The sequence below is a fragment of the Magallana gigas genome, chromosome 7 (genome assembly GCF_963853765.1).
Source record: "Magallana gigas chromosome 7, xbMagGiga1.1, whole genome shotgun sequence".
Lineage (NCBI taxonomy): Eukaryota > Metazoa > Mollusca > Bivalvia > Ostreida > Ostreidae > Magallana > Magallana gigas.
In genome coordinates, this window is record NC_088859.1 from 17,340,155 (window position 1) to 17,361,648 (window position 21,494).

At 35.1% G+C, this 21,494-nt stretch overlaps 2 protein-coding genes and 1 long non-coding RNA gene across 5 annotated transcripts; 1 reads left to right on the forward strand and 2 right to left on the reverse strand.

Annotated features, from left to right (window-relative positions):
* Positions 1–360: 360 nt before the first annotated feature.
* On the reverse strand, positions 361–1,884 carry LOC105332202 (uncharacterized). The gene is made up of 3 exons (XR_010707470.1): positions 1,746–1,884; positions 1,080–1,278; positions 361–516 (listed from the first exon to the last, which is right to left on the reverse strand). It is a non-coding gene; the product is annotated as an uncharacterized lncRNA (long non-coding RNA).
* Positions 1,885–2,198: 314 nt separating this feature from the next.
* LOC105332203 (glutaredoxin-1) lies at positions 2,199–3,044 on the forward strand. The gene is made up of 2 exons (XM_011434713.4): positions 2,199–2,491; positions 2,803–3,044. The coding sequence occupies exons 1-2, from the start codon at positions 2,279–2,281 to the stop codon at positions 2,905–2,907; spliced, it is 318 nt and encodes a 105-aa protein (XP_011433015.1). The 5' UTR covers positions 2,199–2,278; the 3' UTR covers positions 2,908–3,044.
* A 2,772-nt stretch (positions 3,045–5,816) lies between these two features.
* LOC105332204 (synaptopodin-2) lies at positions 5,817–19,998 on the reverse strand. Of its 3 annotated transcripts, XM_066065500.1 has the most exons (7): positions 19,856–19,998; positions 15,284–15,466; positions 11,404–11,555; positions 9,892–10,910; positions 7,400–8,281; positions 6,916–6,928; positions 6,108–6,218 (listed from the first exon to the last, which is right to left on the reverse strand). In XM_066065500.1, exons 2-7 carry the CDS (start codon positions 15,380–15,382, stop codon positions 6,209–6,211), a joined length of 2,175 nt encoding a protein of 724 aa, XP_065921572.1. In that variant the 5' UTR covers positions 15,383–15,466; positions 19,856–19,998; the 3' UTR covers positions 6,108–6,208. The 3 variants fall into 3 exon arrangements, with proteins under 3 accessions (XP_011433017.3, XP_011433016.3, XP_065921572.1); XM_011434715.4 differs by lacking the exon at positions 6,916–6,928 and having other exon boundaries at positions 5,817–6,218; XM_011434714.4 differs by lacking the exons at positions 6,916–6,928; positions 19,856–19,998 and adding an exon at positions 15,611–15,753 and having other exon boundaries at positions 5,817–6,218.
* Positions 19,999–21,494: the final 1,496 nt, after the last annotated feature.

The window sequence follows — 21,494 nt, forward strand, 5'->3', positions numbered from 1 at the left end:
ATTTTTCTAAGACTGTAAATTCTTCTTCGATTATATTCCTCAATTTTTTTGAATATATCCGTTATATATATTGAATGGAACTGTAACATTGGAGCTATGTTAATTGGGTACCTGTATCTATTCGGTGTCTCTTAGTCTCTTTCATTTAAAAGCATTAGCTAAGATGTTGATAGCCAGCTTGTAAACAATTCCTTTCGTGCAATTTATCCTCACGTGTTCGTATAGACAAACATCTTTTATCGCCTCTGATTTGCATTTTTTTTCAACTGTACACTTCTCAATGAATTTTCAGTGCTGCTTTCAAGTCTAAATTCTTATCCAAGATCTTACAATAGCTATATTAGCTGCATGTAAACACGGAGCAATGAAATTTGTTGGTAATGGCTTAGATATATATTAACCGGCGTTGGCCATTTTTCCTTATAGTCCTAGGTTAGCTAGAGCGTTGATTAGCAGTCCGTGTGATATAAGATGGTAACAAGTCAAAGAGACTAAAACCAAAACGATCACTCCTCCCTGTTTGAAACAAAATTGTCAATTAAAATATAATTTAAAAAAAAGTCTCATTGCAGTCGTTAATCGGTACTTAACTTCAAAAATATTACATCTTGATAAAATCTATACTAGTATATTAAATCTTTTATGTTGCTAATGTGATGGTTATTCTATAGAATATCAATAATTATCATTTTATACCAAACTGTTTTTAATTTAAAAATAGACTACCCGATAAATCTATCTAACGAGTTTTATCTATTAACTTTTTTTTTACCTGAATCTAGATTTTTTCTCGGAATCTAATTTGGATTCAGAAGCGATAATCTGCTTTTCCAAAATTTATAAATTTTCATTAGAAAAAGGATGGAACTCAGCAGATCACCACTCATATATTGTGAACAGTCGCATGGAACGTCTGTCTCAACAAATACCAGCATGTAATGATAAACTCTCATTATTACATATAACGAAGAAGTATCATCATTAGATGCTTATCATTCATATTTGGCAGTTTAAGTGTTCCATACACAAGTACGTGTAAAGTTATAATAAATGTAAGACATGTGTAAATATATAAATACTAGTAGAATCCTGTAGGGGGCCTCCATGGCTTGGTTCAGGTGACAGGTGGGGTGTATGTTGTAGCCACTGAGGTTGAGACACACGCTCTCGTTGAAGATGTCCAGGGGGCGGATCCTATCCAGCGTACACACCCGGACCCCCAGCGCCAGGGTCCCCAGGAGCGAGTCAATGTGTCCACGGGTACCATAGTGCGAAATGCTTGAAATAAGGAAAACGGTGTCGCCGTGATAAACTATTGTGCTCTCATTTATCAAATATCTCGTGATCCTATAAGCGGACTTATATGTATGCATAGGGAATTGAGCTTCGTTTAACAATATACATTGTAACTTACGACAAATTCGTACAAAGTAAATCTTTTAAATTAATAACTTAAAAAAAAATAATTTCGATAGGCCTTGTTAAAAAAACCAAAACAAGTTGATGTTGCTGCTGCTGGGAACACTATAAAATAGATTAAATTCGAGAAAAACTACCATTAACTTTTTTAATTTGTTACTGATATCATATCGATGCTACTATAATATTTTAAATTTGTGTGATTTGTGTGATAAAAATGCTTACATTCGTTTTCTTGATAAAATTGATTTAATCAAAACAATCTAAAAGACATAAAAACCACATACAAACCAAATACAAATAAATATGTGAAAATACAAACTTACCAAGCTTCAAAAGTCTGATGTCGTATTAGAACCACAGTCACGAAGGTAACATGTAAACACAACATCCCCACTGCCAGGATCCGAAACATATCAATGACGTCACAATTCCATGAGGTCATGGTAACAGCTAGACATGTAAAAGTCGAGTAAAATCATCTATCCGGGATTTTAACTGATGTAATTGCAAAAAAATGTTATAATGGCGACATTTGCAAAAAAAGTCGCACGCAAAATTTCATAATCATTTTTTTTTTCATAAATCAAACAATTTTATATATATAAAGGAAAAGATATAATGGCATAATTCTATTCGTTGTCTATTACTTATTGTAATCACAGATAAGAATAGTTGATATATCGGAATACAATCTCAAATGATTTTAAGCATTATTATAAAACTATTAGGATTAATATAAATCTTTAATGACACAAAAATTATTCGAAATAGTTTATGAACGACTTGCCAAATTCCTATTTCGCCATTATTGTTGTTAGGGAAGCTTTGCGAGGTGTATGGACAAATATTGAAAAGAATGGCCGGTGCAAAGTTATTTGTGGATAAGAAACTTGCCCAAGGCAACATTGTTGTGTTTTCTAAGTCATACTCTCCTGATTGTAAACTGATACAAAGGATCCTCGCTGAATACAATCTGAAGAACCTGTTGTATGTTGACATCGAAAGTAGACAGGACTGTACGCAGTTAGAAAACTATTTACAGATTCTCTGTCAGACGGACGCCAGATCAGTATGTATCATTAATTATATTTGTTATTTGAACTTAAAATTGCAACAGGTACTTTGTCCATACCGATCAAAATATTCATTAAAACATACATATGACGTACAGCTATATATAGACAGTTGTATTTAAGATTGTAAAACATTTCTGTTTTACAGCAGATCACATGTGCAATAGAAGTTACAACTGGGTCATAATATTATGTGATTTTCAAACAAAGAATAGGACAGCCCTTTCTACGTTTTGTTTTGTTTTTTGTTTTGTTTTTTTTTGCAATCAAAAGTAGTGTACAAAGACTTTTTTCCCTCTTGTTTCAGGTTCCCCAACTGTTTATTGGTACAAAATACATCGGAGGGGAAAAAGAACTGATAAGAATGCATGAATCAGGACAACTGAAGAAAGTGTTCGAGGAAAACAAGTAGTGATATTACAGTGATATTACGTGATGTGGCTTTATTCACTCTCTGAAACTAGACGACTTCCATCGAGCTCCAGTACTTTGTATCACTCTCTGACATCTGTGAAATCTTTTATTAAAGATTAGAGGGTATGCGTAAACGACATTATGTATTTGAATTTACTATTTCTTGATTGTAAATTGCAATCACATATGTCTAGTACTTTCTTCTTTTTTTTTTTTGTCACAGAGTTAAAAAAAACATGTTGGAATCATTAGAATTTATGAAGAATAAATTTTTGTGGGGCCCCATCCATCCACAAATTTTCCTACATGATGAATTATGAAAAGAAGAATGGTTTATCAATAGGAAAAATCACGAAATACGTCCCTATGAACGTACGAAAAGTTTACGATCTACAATAACTTGTCATGAATTTTAATAATTCCACAGTATGGGTCGAGATAACTCTTACAAGATTCGTTCACGTTAAAATAAAAATGTCCTAAATATCATATTCAATGCTCGTTTCTTTCTGTTTTCATCATGTAATTATTGATAAAAAATCATTTAATCAAGGGAAGATGATTAGTTTCACGTAGAAAGTACATGTACCTAATGGTATATTTTTAAAATTTAGATCTACGTCAGCGGACCAAAGGATCTTATTTTAATCGAAGTATCCTCAGCAAACTTTAGCTATTGTTTGAAATTATTAATCTATAAACATATTTTGTAACATACAGTATTTTTACTATTTACATATTTTTAGTATGCATGTACTGTGCCAGTTCGCACAATACTAGTACTGAAACGTAATCAACGTTGGAAACCCACGACCAGTCTCGCATACATGTACCCCCTATATATTCATGTACATGACAATATTCATATATTCATATATTCATGTACATGACAAACTGGCCGTGGATGGGTTTCCAGCGACAATGTAACCTGTTAATGTGCACGTCTAGGGTGAGGGGAATCGGGGGGGGGGGGGGGGGGGGGGGGTGGTGGTCGCAAAATGCAAATTTCTCAAATTTACGTTATAAAATTAACTAAAAATATTCCTCACACCCCTGGCAAACTCAAATAACCGTCAGATCCCCTCTGCCCGCCCGCCCACCCGCCCCCGAAAAATTTTCCGGATCCGCGCATGTCATTCTGCAGACGCCATTGCTTCTATACAAATTGCTTATTTTTATAGAGGACCGATATTAGTTTACTCTAATAATTGTCTCAAGGAGAAAAAAACCGAATGTAAATTCAGTGGTCGAAATACTGAAATAATATTTTTATCAAACTCAATTGATTAATTACGAGCAACAATATTCAATTAAGACTAATTATTGTTCTATTCAACTCAGTAAAAAACGCTCGTGTCAGTCGAAAAATTAAACATTTGAGAATATTTGGAACTCCATACGATTGGAAATATGTTTGTTTTTAGTGCACTTTTTAAATCGGAATGTACTCAAATAATTCATAACACGTATAATGGAATAGAAATGTTTCATTAAACTATATTTAATGTTGCATTTCCCAAGACCCAACGCAGTGTAAATTATCAGACAGACAGTGTATGTCAATGTACGCATTCACATCTTATTATTAAACGTCAGGCGTTAGTTCGGCGATGATAATGTTCATCAAGTCCCTCCATTTTGGAGATAATATTCTTTATAACTGTGCACTAGACAACCCCACGTAAATTGCACTCAGTTTTTAACCAGAGTATATACAGGGCCTTTGATTTGGTACCCAAATCAGATACATGAAGAATTGAAACACAAAACAACAGCTCAAAACTTTCTTTTTACTTCGAAGTAAGGTTAAAACTTGATTTTACATACAAAGATATAATCACAAGTGAAAATATCCAACATGTTAACTATATAAAGGAAAGAAAAAAAAATCGGTGAACTTTCATCCACAAATTATTGCACAAAACCCATCATCACTATCAATTACAGTCTACCTAATGTATATTTTTTTGGTTTACATTTTGGCAATGGAATAAAAATAACAATAGAATCAAATGTTTGTGCATAATAACAATCCTACTTTTAAAAATCAATACTAATTATAAATTAATTTTCTAGTTTGCTACAAAACATTCCACATTATTTCATAAATGAAGAAAATTCAAAAAATCTCAATATGAATTGAAACTTTAGTTTCTGCGCATGCTCCACCCGTTCTTCCGGGGTCATCGGTCATTTGAATAAACGAAAGTTGATGATGGTGCAGGTATAGTGATAAGGTTCAAATAGGAAAAACGGGCAAACATTGCTACTATAAGTTTCAGTATTGGGATTTCTTGGTTTTGTAGACGTCTTCCTAACTCATGGGTTTAACCTATTCTGACATGGTGATATTTTTGTCTGCAAGGCAGTATATACATCTCTACTTCATGTCAAGTTATATCTTATGAAATACGATACGGGCGTCCTTATATAGAGGCTGCTCCCCCTTCGCTGGTCTTGGGATCGTTGTTAATCTTGTATCACGAAGAAGTAAATACGGTTACTAGATTATATATATAGATGTACCGAGCTCTCAAAACCTCCAGCTGCATTAACGTATCATCCAATCAAACGCATTCTTACATTGCTCTTTCTGGCAAGTTATACGATTTCTGCACAAAAGATGTATGTACACAGATCGGAACTCAAAGGAATACATAGCCACACGAAAAATAAAAACAATCTCGGGAATGCTTTTCAGTAACTATGGTAATACAGTGAAGAATATATGATATACATAAAGGCATCTACATTATCACGCGATGAACTCGGAAAGAAAATGCACTAACTTTTGCTCATTCTAAGTGCAAACCGACATCTAAACGGCACACTCCAAAACATCAAATTGAGCATTTTTGTTTTGGCAAAAAATCAATATATAAATAACAAAAAAACCCACTTGCTCTCTATTTTGATAAGTAATAAACCCACGCTTTCATAAAATATCTTCTTTTGGGTTTTCAAATAATCTTAAATTTTTCAAAACGACGACGAAGTCCTAGAATTCCGTTACGGCAGTCATTTCATAATTATAGGAATCCGCCGTTTTGAAGCCCTGGGGCTGTCCCCGCGCCCCGTAAATGGGGGTGGTGTTTGACGAGCTCTCTTGAACAGTTCTTGTATTGTTACCCGGTCCAGACGACCAAGCTTTGATTTTTCGGTTATAGTTATCTTGCTGTTTGATTGGTTTTTGTGGGGGTGGGGGTGGGGGTGGTTCCTGCCTATACATTTGTGGTTGCTGTGATGACCATTGTTGATCCTGCTGCTGTTGCTGCACCCACTGTTGCTGCTGACTTTTTCTAGTAGACCCTGAAAAGAAGGTCATCTACATTTTAATTTCGGACATACATGTTTTAAAAGTACGAGGCATTTGATGATGGCGTAGGTTTTTTTTTATCAACCCTTTGGCATTTCTTTGCAAATCCGAGAAAAAAATCCCGACAGTGAGAGCTAATCTACACGTTTATGAATTCCTAAGAATCATGCACTGTGGTACAAACTGCTGGGCATGGAACAGTAACGTTACAGCATATTACATAATTACAGCGAAAAAACATATCATAGATAAAACAAGAACGAGTGTTTTCTCCTGCACCCTAATGAGCAACCGATGTTTCTACCTGATGCTTCTATATATACATACATATAATTATATAGGTTCAAATGATCTCCAGCTCGTATACCGTTATAATCAAAACGACTAATTCTCATAATCAGCAATCCGAAGAAAGATAAAGAAAAAAACACTAATTTGCACCGTGTAACAGACAAGAAGAAAATGTGTCGATGATCTTATGGTGCATTGCATTAATTTAGAGATTGAGCTTCCAGCTCTAATTGGGGTGCGGGGATTAAATGGGTGAGAAGGGGGATAGATTTTGGTTAAGGGTTTCTTTGAAAATTGCAATGTGAAAATTCGGGAGCTTTTCTTCTGTCTCGGCATCAAATCTATACAAATCATCTATCAGTTAGATAGCTAATGGTTATGGAGCAATCGTATACTTACAAACGGCGGGAACCTGTTTTAGGAAAATAAAATGTATGCAAGGACAATTTTAATGAAGCGCTTTGATAAAATGAAATTGATGAATCGTGTCAGCATGTTACATTGAAATTCAGATGACATTCTGAGGCAGTTGACAATGCGCTTAGGTAGATATATGTATATCCCGTGATTGCTGACCAAACCAATACTGTCAACATTTGTTTACTCAAATCTCTGAACAGCAATGTGAAATATTTGAAATTTGCTTTAACTCCGATAAGACATTTATAAGTTGTCAAAGACTTGATACAAGCACAAATAATCTACATTGTATGTCACTAAGGGTGTCGAAGTCTTGATAAGGCAAATCATAATGACCGATTATTCTGAATCGAAATGCTCTTAACCTCAAAAAAAAAAATCGAATTTTAAATATATACATGTATTACATTTATGTAAATTATTTTGATATCAAATAAATAATAAAATGGAAACAAAGTCTTACCATCTCTTTGGTCTCTTCCGGTATTCCATCCCTTGGCCAGTCTGTTATAGTTCGGGCCTGTTACGACTTTCGGTTTTTCGTCTGTTTTGAGAGAGACGTTCGTCTGATAAGAGTAGCTTTGAGTTTGTTGATAGGGGACAGAAGCTGGTTGGACCACGGGCCGGTACTGCTGCTGCGGTGGCTGATACTGGGGCACAGACATAGGTCGAGGTTTCGGCCGACCGTCCAAGTGGTCGAAAGCTTTGTCAACGTACCCTAGCGGGTTCTCCATTGCGGCCTCCCAGGGAGAGAGAGCGGGCTTCACAGGGGAGTGGCTCACAATTTCATTCAGGCGGGGTTGCGGCGGAGGCTTCTGTGCATTGTTTTCGTCGATCACCCATTTCTCGGAGCGGGCGGCCCTCTTTTGAAACAATTTAGCTCCCCTGTTCCTCTTACTCTGCAAATCAGCCACCAGATTGTGACACTGTGTTGGCGACACAGAAGTGTGGTCCACTTTGTTCGCGCTCAGTCGAAGCCTCTCGAATTCATCCTTTGACAAACTCATTTTGTGGTCTTCGTTATAATTGACTCGATTAGCAAGGTTAGGTATACGAAACTGGAAAAGGGGCTTAAATCCTCCTTCCGACTCAATAAGCTCGCTATCAAGGTCACGCAAATCAGCTACATCCCCCGCCGATGACGACCCGTGGTATCGCTCTCCATCGTGGATCCACTTGGTTGACTTGCGTTTGCGCTTCGCAAACATCTTCGCACCGCGAGCGCGTCGATTGGCCGCCGAAGTGAGAGACTTTGCTATCTTCTTGCATAGGTCCACTTGCTCCTCGATTGTCGGATAATTCGTTGACGGATCATCGTAGAAAGCGGAATCAGCATAGTGTTTCTCTACAAGAAAAAAGAATTAAAATCAACCATAATACCCCAAAAAGATTGATTGATTAACCTATCATCCCCTACCCTTCCCCCGGAATGGAACCTTCCGTCCGGTTTATCAAGGTAACTACACCGTCCTGATGACAAGGATAATTAAGTCAATGCGGTACCTCTTGGGTACGTTCCAATATCATATGCTTTGTAAATCCCATAAGAACCACTCAAATATCACGTATAATAACGAGAGAATAGAAGGGAGATAAGGAACACATTAGAAATCTAATTTGAAATAATTTTCTCTTTTCATAAAATCCCAGGTCGGCTTGCAAAGAAAGTCATTCAATTGCTGTATTAAAAGTGAGTTTGTATAGGAAGCCCTCATTTACGATAACGAGTCGGGAGTTCCCCATCTGTTAGCCATTTCTTCAGTCTTCAGGGGTAATTAGTGAAATCTCGGCTGATACCAATATACATGTATGTATACCTATAAAGATCTTACAGCACATGTTGGGGTTGGGGTATGGTTGTCTGGATATAGATCTATAGCAACGTCAGGTAGAAAATAAATAACACATTCATCAATCTAAAATTTAGCATTGGACTTTGAAATATACATGAAATTATCGTTGCTTGTATCCTGAAAGTAAAATAAAAACGGTGTATTTCAAAAATAATTTTGATAGATATAAAAAAAATTAAATATTTTTGATCCATTCGTCTTAATTACAAACATATGATCGATGCCACGACATGAGATAAAGTTAATCCAGGGATTATCGTTCATATGATGGGTCTAAGGTTATCCAAACACACCGGGCCCCCTCTGATGTTTGTTATATACATTTGCTGTTTGATTTCTGATGAACTGTCGATACGTTTGCTATTACAGACTTAGAAGCCTTTGCTTAATGTTCAACCATCTGATGATTGAGACTTAATTCTGTATAAATTTGGTGTACTTTAGAAATTTCTTCCTCTGATATTTGATGCCTTGTTGAACCAGATTTCTCCGAGATTAACCGGTACAGATTCTTAATCTATTACCACAATTACGAAGTATATGAACTTTTAAATAAAATAAATATGTAAATATATACTAGCAAATATATAAAATGAAATAATTTTCAAATTGAAATCCCATATATTAATATTTGTTAGCTAACAAGGTATTTAGTAAGAGACATTCACCTCTTTTGATATACACGCACATGCATTCAAACAGTTTTAAAATTGTCCATGAACACTTTTGATGACAGAAACTTTTGGGGTTTTAGGAAAGTAGTTTGTTTGAGGGGTATACATGTTCTCATGGACTCAAAGTCATGGTATTATAAAGGAAATGGCTATATACGTTTGTATGATACAAAAAATCTTACCGAATGAAAATAAAATTTAAAAAAACCCCAGGAAACATCCCAATTAAACAGAAATTAAAAAAAAAAATAAAGATAAAAAATGAAAACAAAACAAAACTCAAAGCAAACTAAAAAGCCAATACACATTAATGCAAAATACAACATTAGATTGGAAAATACATATCAGTAATGATAAAACAATTTTTAACGACAATTTTATTCTGGGATTTTAAGGGGGTGATCAATGGTTTCGAACACAACACTTACTTCTACGCCGGGCGCCTGTCGATCCTGTGTCCGGAGTTCCCGGTACATCACTCTCCAAACTGTACGTCCGGGAAAGATCAAGGTTAGGAAGATGGTTGGGTCGGGTACCACTCCCCGGGGTCATCAGGGATTCATCATATCCACTGTCCATGATGTTCCTCTCCTCGTGCTCGCCATCTTCCGGTTCCGGTTCGATCTCTACAGGCGGGGCAAAGATGGGAAGATGTTTGTGACCATGAATATCGTAATACTCGTGGTCGACTTCATCCTCACCATTCTGAGTTTTCGCTTTAAAGCTGACCAACTCCTTGATAGCGTTAAATGTCGGCCTTGGTACGGGAAACATCATTGGTTCGTTTTCCACATTGCAGATCATGAGCGGAGCAGGTGGTGGTGGCGCTGGAGGTATACTTCCTGCCTGTGGTTGTGGAGTTGGTTCTGGCTCGTAGTGAGAAACGGGTTCAGGCTCAAACCGCACCTGAGGTTCAAGACTAAAAACGCCAGGTTGAAATTTAGAAACCCGGAACATGGGGATATTGGTGTTGCTCTCCTGTAATGGTTGCGGTTCTGGAACCGGTTGTTGTGGCTGAATCGGATACATTTTTCCAGCCGGAGAATTGTATAGACTGTCCTTCACATTCCTAACCCGAAACTGAGGAACCGGACTCGAAGCGGATTTTGGCTGAAAATCGTTCGGTAATGGCGACAGATTTTCGGTCATTGGTTTGCTTTGGTCTTGTATGTCAACGTAAACCTGCCTAGGCATCTGTTGGGTTTGATTCATTGTGACTTGCTGATAGGGCTGAGAACTCACCAATTCCTGCTTAATGTAAGTGTTGGACTTCAGGCCCCCTGGCTCGTTCTCCTGATATTGGTGAGTGATGATTTTCCGCGTTTTGTCACCCTCTGGGATAACGTAGTTCGAGGAAGCAGACGACACTATGTTTTTGTCAGTCTTTTGGGATACTTGTAGATGGGCAGGCATCTGTTGTTCGTTCACGGATTTCTTACCGTAAGGTCTGTAAGAAAACGTAACCTTTTAATAATTTCAAGTCACTGAAATTTTAATTTTTTCATATTGATATAAATACTAGTAGAAGTAATTCTTATTGAATTACTTCTATTTTTTATCCTTAATGAAAACAACGCATATTCAAGTATAAGATAATGACCTCAAAAATGATTTATGAAAACATTCGAAACCAAATGTTGCCAATATTTACATAAGTACTAAACAAAGCAGGTTTGGATACACTAAAAATGTGCATGTTTTTAATTTAAAATAAACTTGTTTTATATTCTAGCATGAACTCAAGTAAAATCAAAACAGTTTCTAAAATTCTAATACAAATTAAGCTTCAAGAGAGAGAGAGAGAGAGAGAGAGAGAGAGAGAGAGAGAGAGAGAGAGAGAGAGAGAGAGCCCACAATTCAACTTCTGAATTCATTGCCATCAATACTAAATACTAAATAATAATAACGATACTATAGTAGCGAATATAAGAACCTAATACCTTTGGAGATCGATGGAGAGTTTGTCCCCGGCGTTGTCCACCAAGTGCATGACCGCTTCGTGGGTCTTCCCCTTGACGGGGACACCATTCAGACGAAGCAGGACATCTCCCTCCTGCAGGCCCCCCGCGTGTGCTTTACTCTTTTTCCGTATCTGAAATGGAAGTGACAAAATCTTGATAGCGAATTCACAAATCACCATTGAAAAGATGAAAAGCGTTGGGGTTTCGGGGCCTTCTGTTTCCAGGTGAACCAGGTAGGTCTAAAAACGAAGGTACACCACAGCCAAATCTGAAACCCATTAAGCTGCGTGTACACAATATGTATCTACATTTATGGGTTTACTAAAAGGATTTAATGAAGTTTTTATTTATGCCCTTCAAGTGACAAATCATTCTGCACTTTATCAGAATGCAATTTTGCTTAGCAGTTGCGCAGAAAGATTGCATTGTCTCAGGCATGTGTGCTTTATCATAAATAACATTTCAAATAAAGAAAAAAAATTGTTTTATTTTACCACGTTTTAAATAAATGTCCTTTAAGTAGCAAATTGTCATTGATAGGAAAAGAAAGGGGAAACGCTTGACGTAAATAGGTAGACAAAATCAAAGCTATAGAAAACTAAGCAAAGAGATACATGTATATATATATCTTTATCATCAGTGACTTCGATTGATAAAGTGTAGTCTATTTTTAGACAGTTGTGCAAAATCAAAACTGTTAACAAGCAACATCTATACATATTTTTAAAAACGAGTTTCAATTACACATTTTTTGTTTGAATTGAATTGAATCTATTTTATTACTGCGATACTGTTGCAATCGGAATGGGCACAAGTTTTAAAATCTTAATTTGCTCTAGATTTGTTTGTTTAAAGTGGATACTGTTAAAACTGTTTAAAAAATGAATATGTGAAATAAAAAATCCCGCAATTTTTGTTGTCTTGTGCATGTGAGTTAATCCAATATGTTATTCATTTCATTTATTTTATTTCAAAATTCAGACAGTCAGTTTTTAATATACAAATGTACACTCATTTACAATTTTTAAATTGCCTTGATAATCATCAGTACTCTAAATCAGATATAGGTGTGCAGGTTTGTTGAGATAATTCATCAATATAATTTTCAAAACATTCGACTACCCGAGTGATAATAGAAACTGAGGCAAAATCTTCGCTAAATCAGTTTCTCAAATTTCACAAAGCTCTTAGCTGGTCTGATAAGAGTGAAGTGAATAGGTAAACAATATTGCCTATCTTCTAAAACTAGTATCATTCGCTATTAGTAATTGGATGAAATCCAAAAAAAACGAAAAAAAAAAACAGAACGATTTTCTTGAATTTCAGGTATAGTTTACACAAATACAGAATCAACATCTTTTTTTTTCAAATCTAAACTTTGATTAATCAATGCTTTCTTTTTTTCGTAACAATGAAAGAACATAAGGATCAAATATTTGCAGACGTTTATTTTTTATTATCCCTGTGACGTCATACGTCATGGGAAGACAGATGAGGTCTGAAAATGATGAATGCTCTTTCAGAATGAATGTAGGTAAATGCATCGTAATAAAATTGTTCTGTTGCTGCATAAACACCCCCAACACAACACCCCCCCCCCCCAAAAAAAAAAAATCAAAATGTACAAAAATCTTAAATTAAATGACATGAGAAAAAGATGTAAATCGTAAATGCACAATCTTTTATATTTTTTATTTAAATCATCTTTAAAAACTTTATGTAAAGTCAAAAGAATAGATGCAAAAGTTACAAGTATTATAATAAATCATTTATTTGTTATGACGAGTTTCAATACGGTTTTCCATAACCCATCTGAGTAGTCCATGACCTTCACCTGTTATTTTTTTTTATTCATGCTACTGTATCTGACCTTGGACGTTGGCCTATTGTAATGTTTGTTACATAAAGCTAACGCGCAGTGAATGACTTTCCAATACGTTGTTTTCTCCGACGAATCCGTTCGGTCATAAAAAACAACGTGGTCTTTGAGCTTCGCCTCTCGTGGTGCATATTACCTAATGTTGTCTGTAACTCATCCAACATATGTGTTATGCAAAGATGTACAGAGGAGCAGCACTGTGGGGGTACAAGATCCGCACACATGGCATTGCATTTAACATTGTTTACGGATTGCCAAATGACACAAGAAGGCCTTTCTTAACATAAAAAAGCCCAAAACAACCCTACCAAAACTTTTCCCAAAGCCAATCAGTGGTTCTGCCCTGAGACGAAAGCCAGAAACCAGAACAGATTTATAAATTGTTCATAATAGTTTGAATTAGCTAAGGAAGTTCTGTGTTCGAACTCAGCCGATAAATCATATGAACTGTAGGTATAAATTTATCGCAAACTTTGTTTACCTTAATGTCAGATATGGGAGAAGTTTTTCACAAGAACTCGCCTTGTTGTCGGCGGGAGAGTGTTTCAAACGAAAGCAACCCCCAACACGTGTTTTTGTCATGTAGTTTGCTCCACCCGATTATTCTTATCAAACGGCAACATGCAGAAAAGCACGATACGTCGAGTTCTCATTCGTTTCTCGTTGGGTTAACCTTTCCAACTGTAATCTTCAAACCATTAAGAATGGCAACCATTAACCATGAAAAAAGTAAACAACATGGCTATGAACCAAGAGCCTTTTCCCTATCATCTATATACATACAAAAATGTAGCCTTTTTCGCATTTCATGATAGGGCTTTGAAGCTTACAATAAGTTTGTTCAACGATTTGCAAATCAGAGTGAAAACAGCTCTTAACTGTCAGAAACTGGTGGTATCTGTAAGAAACGTTGTCTAAACAATAACTTGCAACAACCGCCAATAAAAATGACGTACTCCAGCTTTCCTTCTTCACTTTTTTTTTTGGCTTATAGATAAAATATTTCTGTTGGATCAAAAGGGTTACTTGATGCACCAAGAACCTCTAGTCCACACAATTCTCTACCCTCGGGAGCCCTTTTAGAAACACAAAATAATTGTAAGTAATAAAACAAGGTATATATACATTGTACCTACATGTAACGGACTGGTTTACGTAAAAAATGTCATGATAAATATGAATTGGGTATGCCGTATATCCGGTAATTTTTGCGATGATCTAATTTTCGCTTTTTCATTACCCCCTTTTAAATCGCAGATATTGGAATACGCATAAATTATATCCAGTATCATTTTCTATAAGAAACTTTTTATATCGCAAAAAATGACTGCCGCAAATTAAAATTGTTACAAATTTCCCTAATTTTCGCAAATTTTGTGACACGCGAAAACCCCGGATATACGGTATCTATTTTATATACAAAAACTAATTTCCCTTTTCGCCATGAAATAAGCTTTTCAGAAACTTTTTAGTAGAAAAATTACATGAAAATGAACATGTACCTAATGCATGGAATACGTAAAATTTGTCATGGTAAAACTGGAATGATAAAACTGTAAATCATTTTCAGGATTATCTGTCATCACTGTAATGACAAACTATTAGACCACAACTATGCAATAAATCTTCTAAAATGCAGTTGTTCTTTAAATATTCCTGACATTGCAACTCTCATAATATGCACATAATGACTGCATGTAAGAAATCAACAATTTGCACTAGAATAACATTGCTGGAGTTTTCCAGCTTGTACATCAAGCATCCTTGCTTTAGTTCTTCAAAACAAGTGGGAAACAATTGGGCAACATTGTAGGATAACAGACACATTGCAATTACGCAGAGGTTTGCAATTTAGAGTAGCTTTTGGATGTCGTTTATGAAAATGAAGAAAAGAAAAGAGAATCATTACAAAAATTATAAGTTGACTATATGTACATATTTGTTGGCAAAAATACCCTGCAAGAAAAGAATGCTTGTTACCTTGGCAACTTCAATGGGGAAACTTTCTCCTCCAAACAGACGAAATCCCCAAGGAGCCCCACCGGTGAGGGTCACATTGATGATATCCCCACTGCCCATGATTCTGGCACCGTTCTAAAAGAAAAACGACTCTCAAAAGACGGTCTCCAAAAATCACTGCCTCATCATCCGTTTAACAGGGATCTGGAAATAGATAAAAAGCGTGATCGAACTTTTGTTTAAGAATCCTTACGCGATAGATACAGTGTTGAGGCCAGTACTCGCACACGTCTAAGGGGAAAAGCTAGAAGGCGAACAGAATAAAATTTTATCTATATAACTTCTCACTCCAATATTTCCAAGATATAGGAATTATTTCCAGCATCGAATGGATCAGAAATGAACAGTTCTCACCACTGCGTAGCTAAATTTTTTTTTTCTCTTTTCAGCATCTAGATTATATATGAGGAGGTGTTTTTTCTGCTCCCTTTTATTTGTTTACATCACGGGGAATGGAAAGATAATCACTGAATTTCGTCTGAAAAACATCGATCTTTAACTCGATAAATCCAAAACACTTATCTTGTTTACCATTAGAATAACATAACGGTGAGTTGAATTACATAATTTAAGTTAACTATACTGTTTTTATAGAAATCAACCAAAGTCTGAGTAGATGCTTTGACCCGTTTTCGAATCGAGAAGCTGAGATGAATTATTACTTTCTCTCAATTTTCTCTTTCATGATCTTGGGAGGGGCATTCTACATTTTCCGTTATCAGGAATTTTCAATAAATCTAATAATTATGTAATTTGACAAATCTTAAAGTGCTTATCATGCTTGCATGATTCTGAATTTGTCACGATTCTCAGATAGTCATAAATTCTTTTTTTCCTGGACACTGCAAATAAATAAAGGGTATGCACCATTAAAACTTTTTGAATATATAATTTTGTTTTTTTTATGACATACGTGTTTTAGACGTTGTTTGTTTTCTTTTTCCAGTATGTGCAAGTGAACATTTCGAATTTAAACATGATGAAAAGATGACAACAAAGATGAAAATTCAAAAAATCTTTTTAAGAAATCCAATGTTTATAATGTAAGCCAACATTTAATACTACACCAAACCAAAAGATAGTGCTAAACTACTTTTTTATCATGCACAGAGTTGCATCGATTTGCCAGGCGTTAGTGCAGATCCTTCGAAACCATGATATTCAAAAGCACCGTAGTAAATGGTCAGCAATGAATAAGAGCGGAGTAAAGTTGCATAGTGTAAAAAGTTCTTACAAAACGCCGTCGAACAAAATATATGAATTTGTAAAATTAAATCACACATAAACATCGTAGAAAAATTAAGTCTTCGCAAAAAGCTTAGAAACCTTCGTAGAACATTAAGATGAACTTTGCGATGTGAATCGAGCAGACCCCGATCCCGACATATGGCCGCGAGATGATCGTCAGGTTTATGTATGTTAGATTGGCGCATTATCCACTTCTATATGATAAATCCTGGAGTTACAGAGCAATAAAATATCCGGAATAATAATTGTAGTTAAGTGCTTCAATATTATAGCCGTATTGCTCTAATATGAATGGAATGTCTTACTGTTAAGATTAATGCTAGTTTTATGTTAAAATTGTTTTGCACTGGTCTCGAGGCCAAAATCTTTTAAGACAATATGGAAGGGTGATTGTTTATATAGAAGAGGGGAGACGTACATGTTTACAGCAATTGATGCATTTGACTCGAAGGTTATTTCTTGCTTCTTTATCTGTTAACGTGTTTGAGCAGCTACAATTTTATGGATTTTCTCGTTCATATTACTTCTTCAATATGTGTTACATATACATATAAATGTATCTTTTTTATGTGAGTGAACCTATGTAATCAGCACCTTTAAGATCCATCATTCATACATCGCGCACATAGGTTATATACCATAATAACCGACAAATCAGATTGTACCAAAACCTTAGTCCCGTGTTTCCCTTGTGCATGTATTTCTTTCTTATTACAAGCTACTTGGGATGATTTGCAAGCGTCGGTATTAGATTTTAAAAAAAAAACCCAAACAATCGAAAAACCACCACACATGCATAATTATGATTAAACCACATTGTGAATCAAACACCAAATACCCGACAACGTTGTGCTTACAAGTTAAACAAAAAACACAAATGGTAAGACTAACATTTATCTAGTATATTTAGGTCAGTTTCCCCTCAATTTCGTTCTAAACTTTGTTTTTTGAATCCACGTGACATTTCCATAATCCTGGATATCGTTATATTCTCTATGAGTATATCGGTTTATCCTACGTAATACTAAAACACAGTAGTGCAGTAGTCATATAACGCTGATGCTTTTTTTTCTCAGTACAGATGAAGATAAAAACTAACATTAAATCAATCATAGAGTATTATGAACCATTGAAATTGGATTTTAGAACTTTTATCAAAGACAAAGATAAGTTTCATAAGATCGTTCCTGATTTTCATTTTGAAAGTTCTATGAACTGTTAAGATTCCATAGATCTTTTCGTCTTGGGGAGAAGTTTTTAGAGAATCGATATCAAAATCACCAAAACATAAAAATTAATTCGCCCTTGGATACACCATGTGCTGTATATAATGTTGCATTTAATTTATTTCAATTACATCATACTTTTCTAACTTCTCGGTCACATGAAAATGCATGGGAGGACAGGTGCAATACATGCGTAAAGCCATGTACTCGGGTTACAAGAAACATTCGTTTGGTGTGGGCGTTTGAAACGTTTCAAAAGTTGTTGGCACATGCATTGATTGCAAATAGCTGTAACTTCTGGTATGTACGTGAAAATGCCAAAATATCTTGTATATAAGTAAAAATCATCCTAGTTTTACAATGGATGAATGCTTGAGCTCAGATATTTCTTCTTGAAAATACAGAAGAAAAAAAATTACAAAACTTACCGAACATTAAAGAAATGTTTATAAGTTCCAATAAGAATTTTCAAGTGCAAAAGATTAAATGGCTATAACAACTCAATTGATTGTACAAAAATTAAATAGGTACAGATCCTTTGCAGGCTTTTGAAAATTTAATGTACTATTTAAAGAAGATTAAAAATGAATCATTGAAAATAAACCTTTCAAAATTAAAACCTTAAAAGCTGATCCATCACCAATATCACTACATGCATTTCTTAGTTCGGACAAGGGGGGTTGTGATGGGGGATGGGGTGGGGGTGAAGGGGGGGGGGGAGGAGGAACGTTAGCTTCTGTGATGTGCAAAGTTGGGTTTAGAAACTGACCAAAAATAATTTTGATAATGAATGGAATAAGAAACGTTGACATTTGTTTTTAGTAGTTTCCATCATTTTAAAAACAGATAACGGATTGAACGGGAACCTTGTCTTTTATATCTTGACACTGACAGTGTGCATATTTCATGGAGAGATTTTCATCGAATGCCGCAGTAAACATCATAACTTGGTTGATATAGAATATCTTCTCAGAATTATTATCAATAATCTAGACATGTAAATGCATGCTTGATCTTTATTCCCATGAACTTTTCCTGAACCCCCAAAAAGTAAAATTCACAGAAAAATCAAATATTTGATATTGCGAGATATTTTAATCTAAAATAAAACGCAAAGCTAAGTCTAATCTGTTTTAAATCAAGACAATTCTCATCTTTAACAAAAATTAAGAGTTTTAAAAAGCTATACCCAGTATGTACAGAAAAAATATATTTTCTACAGTGAAAGCATTGTTTTCTGAACAATATCTCCAATTTGCAGCAAACAATACGTTTTCTCCAGTGATGTATAGCACAGACGATAGAAAAATGTGTTTTGGATTAGTGAGTGAGAGCGCGGTATTAATTATCGCACGCGCACACCGCACGGTGCCACTTCTTACATTGATCAACAGTGGAGATGACGGGAATATATGGGGATATATAACCTAACCACTTGTATTCATAGATATAGAGATAAGATGCAAACAGACAACGTTGCACAACATTTGAGACATTTGTCTCCGCGGATCTAAGACTTTGCAGCATGCAATGTTTATGAGAACATCGGAATTATACCTGAAGTAATTTGTTGAAATTACAGGTTTGTTATTACATGTAGCTTTAAAATGCAGAAACAAATATGAAAATTTCAATATCGATTTTAAACCAGTTACCTCTCACATGGAACATTTCTCTAATATGCGCACTACTGCATGTACTTTTGACGAAATGCGTAATTAGCTGAATAAGGTGCAAGGGACACGTGCATTTGATTGTGTTGAAGGCTACTACAATGTATGCATGCATGCTTCATCCCACATGTTCCGTAAAAATGTTGAGGTCAGCACCTTTTTCTCAAGACAATTTATTAATACAGTAACATATTTCAGGGAAAAAAAATAAGGTACCAGACTTATAAAAAGCTGTCCTCTCTAATGTAGCTACAAATGACAGGCGTCAATTTCAATGAGAAGAAACGCAGGCTGCATCTGTTGCCGATTTCGTTGACATCTGCACTGTTCTCTGCTTGAATTAAAAACATGCGAGAGGATGACAAGAATCTTGAAAACTCACTTACCACTTTGGGTAAATCTTGACTACACAAGTCGCATATATCACTTAAAACGGCGACCTCTAGATCCGGGTAAACATGGTTTAGGGATGCAGTCACTTTCTTTGCACACGCGCGTATGGTTTTCTCTGGGAGCAAGCAGTTCGGCAGTCGAGAATCAGATACGGTTCTTTATTTACATATTCCAAGAGCTCCTCTGGCAAGGGGGAACCTTATGATGTGTTAGTACATGTGTTTCTAAGGTGTAAACCCATACTGCGGTTCAATATGATATTACATGTTATATCAGGAGATATAAGGTTATTTTCCTGAGAGAGGAGAAGTTTAAGGTGGACTACTATATAGCTAGCTTAAACAACTGAAAAAGGTTTTAATTCGTATCTTAATTTTAAAACACACCAGTAAAGAAGAATAATAATCTTAATCATGGTATCAATATGTATTTTATAAAAAATAACTATGACACCATTTTGTCCTATTGCGGAACACAGGAATTCCGTGACGTACATTGAATTTCAGTATTTGTATAATGTGCAATCAATGTGCACTTAACTTTTAACTGTTTAAAATAGATACCTGAAATAGACTCATGAGTCTTTATTTTTTTTTTTTACTTTTTTGCAAGTAGAAGACAATGAGGTCAAATGTCAAATGTTATGACATTATCAACTTATTTTTATTTTCGCATCACAGTTTTTTTTAATCTGGCCAATTTATTAATCGGATTACATGATTTTTTTTCCATTTTCAATGCAAATATACATGTAAGTCGATATTTCTTAAATCCACCAAGTACGATTCCAACTGTTTCTAATTTACAAAGTAAGAATATCTTATTTATTTTTATTTTACAATCAATTTACTTATTTGTTATAAGAAAGATATAAATATAAACATTAATATGCATACGATGATGATTTATGCGGGTTATGAAGGTAGCGATCATTCCGGGTTATATACTTTTTCTGCAATGTCGCTACCATCATATCCCGATAGAATCAACAAAGAAAGCATTTTATTGCTTAATTAAATGAGTTACATCTACTCATCAATAAAATGATATACAAACCTCCAGGCGTATCCGAGAAATAAACAATCTAATTAACACTCGGGTGACAAAAGATAAAAGTATGTCTTTTTTCCTTTATATTTCATTGAAAACAAGACGGATATTTTTTGAAAGGTTTTCTATTGTCATCTGTTTTTTTGGGGAGGGGGGGGGGCAGATTTTGAAAAATTAGCATTGATTACAGTAGATTCACTTTGCTCTTTTTGACATAGTGTAATCGATCTGTTCTCTTTACAACGTTTAGAGGACCGTTCAGAAATAATAGAAGCATTCTTAATTACTCCTTTGGAAAAATAGATAAAGCCACATATGAACTTACCAGAAAATAAACCAGGATAAAATTTATTAACAATTCTTTCAAAAATGTTGGTGTTCAATGAAAAACACTCAGGTGACAAAAATATATCATTTTTTCTGTTCACTTTATATTTCATTGAAAATTAACATTTTCCAAAGAATTGTTTTTAAAGATGTAACACCTTGATCGATTTTCAAAAGACCTAGATCGAAATGAATTACATGTACTAGTATTCAGAATTTCTTGTTTTTTTTGGCATCATATGTAAATATTTTTCC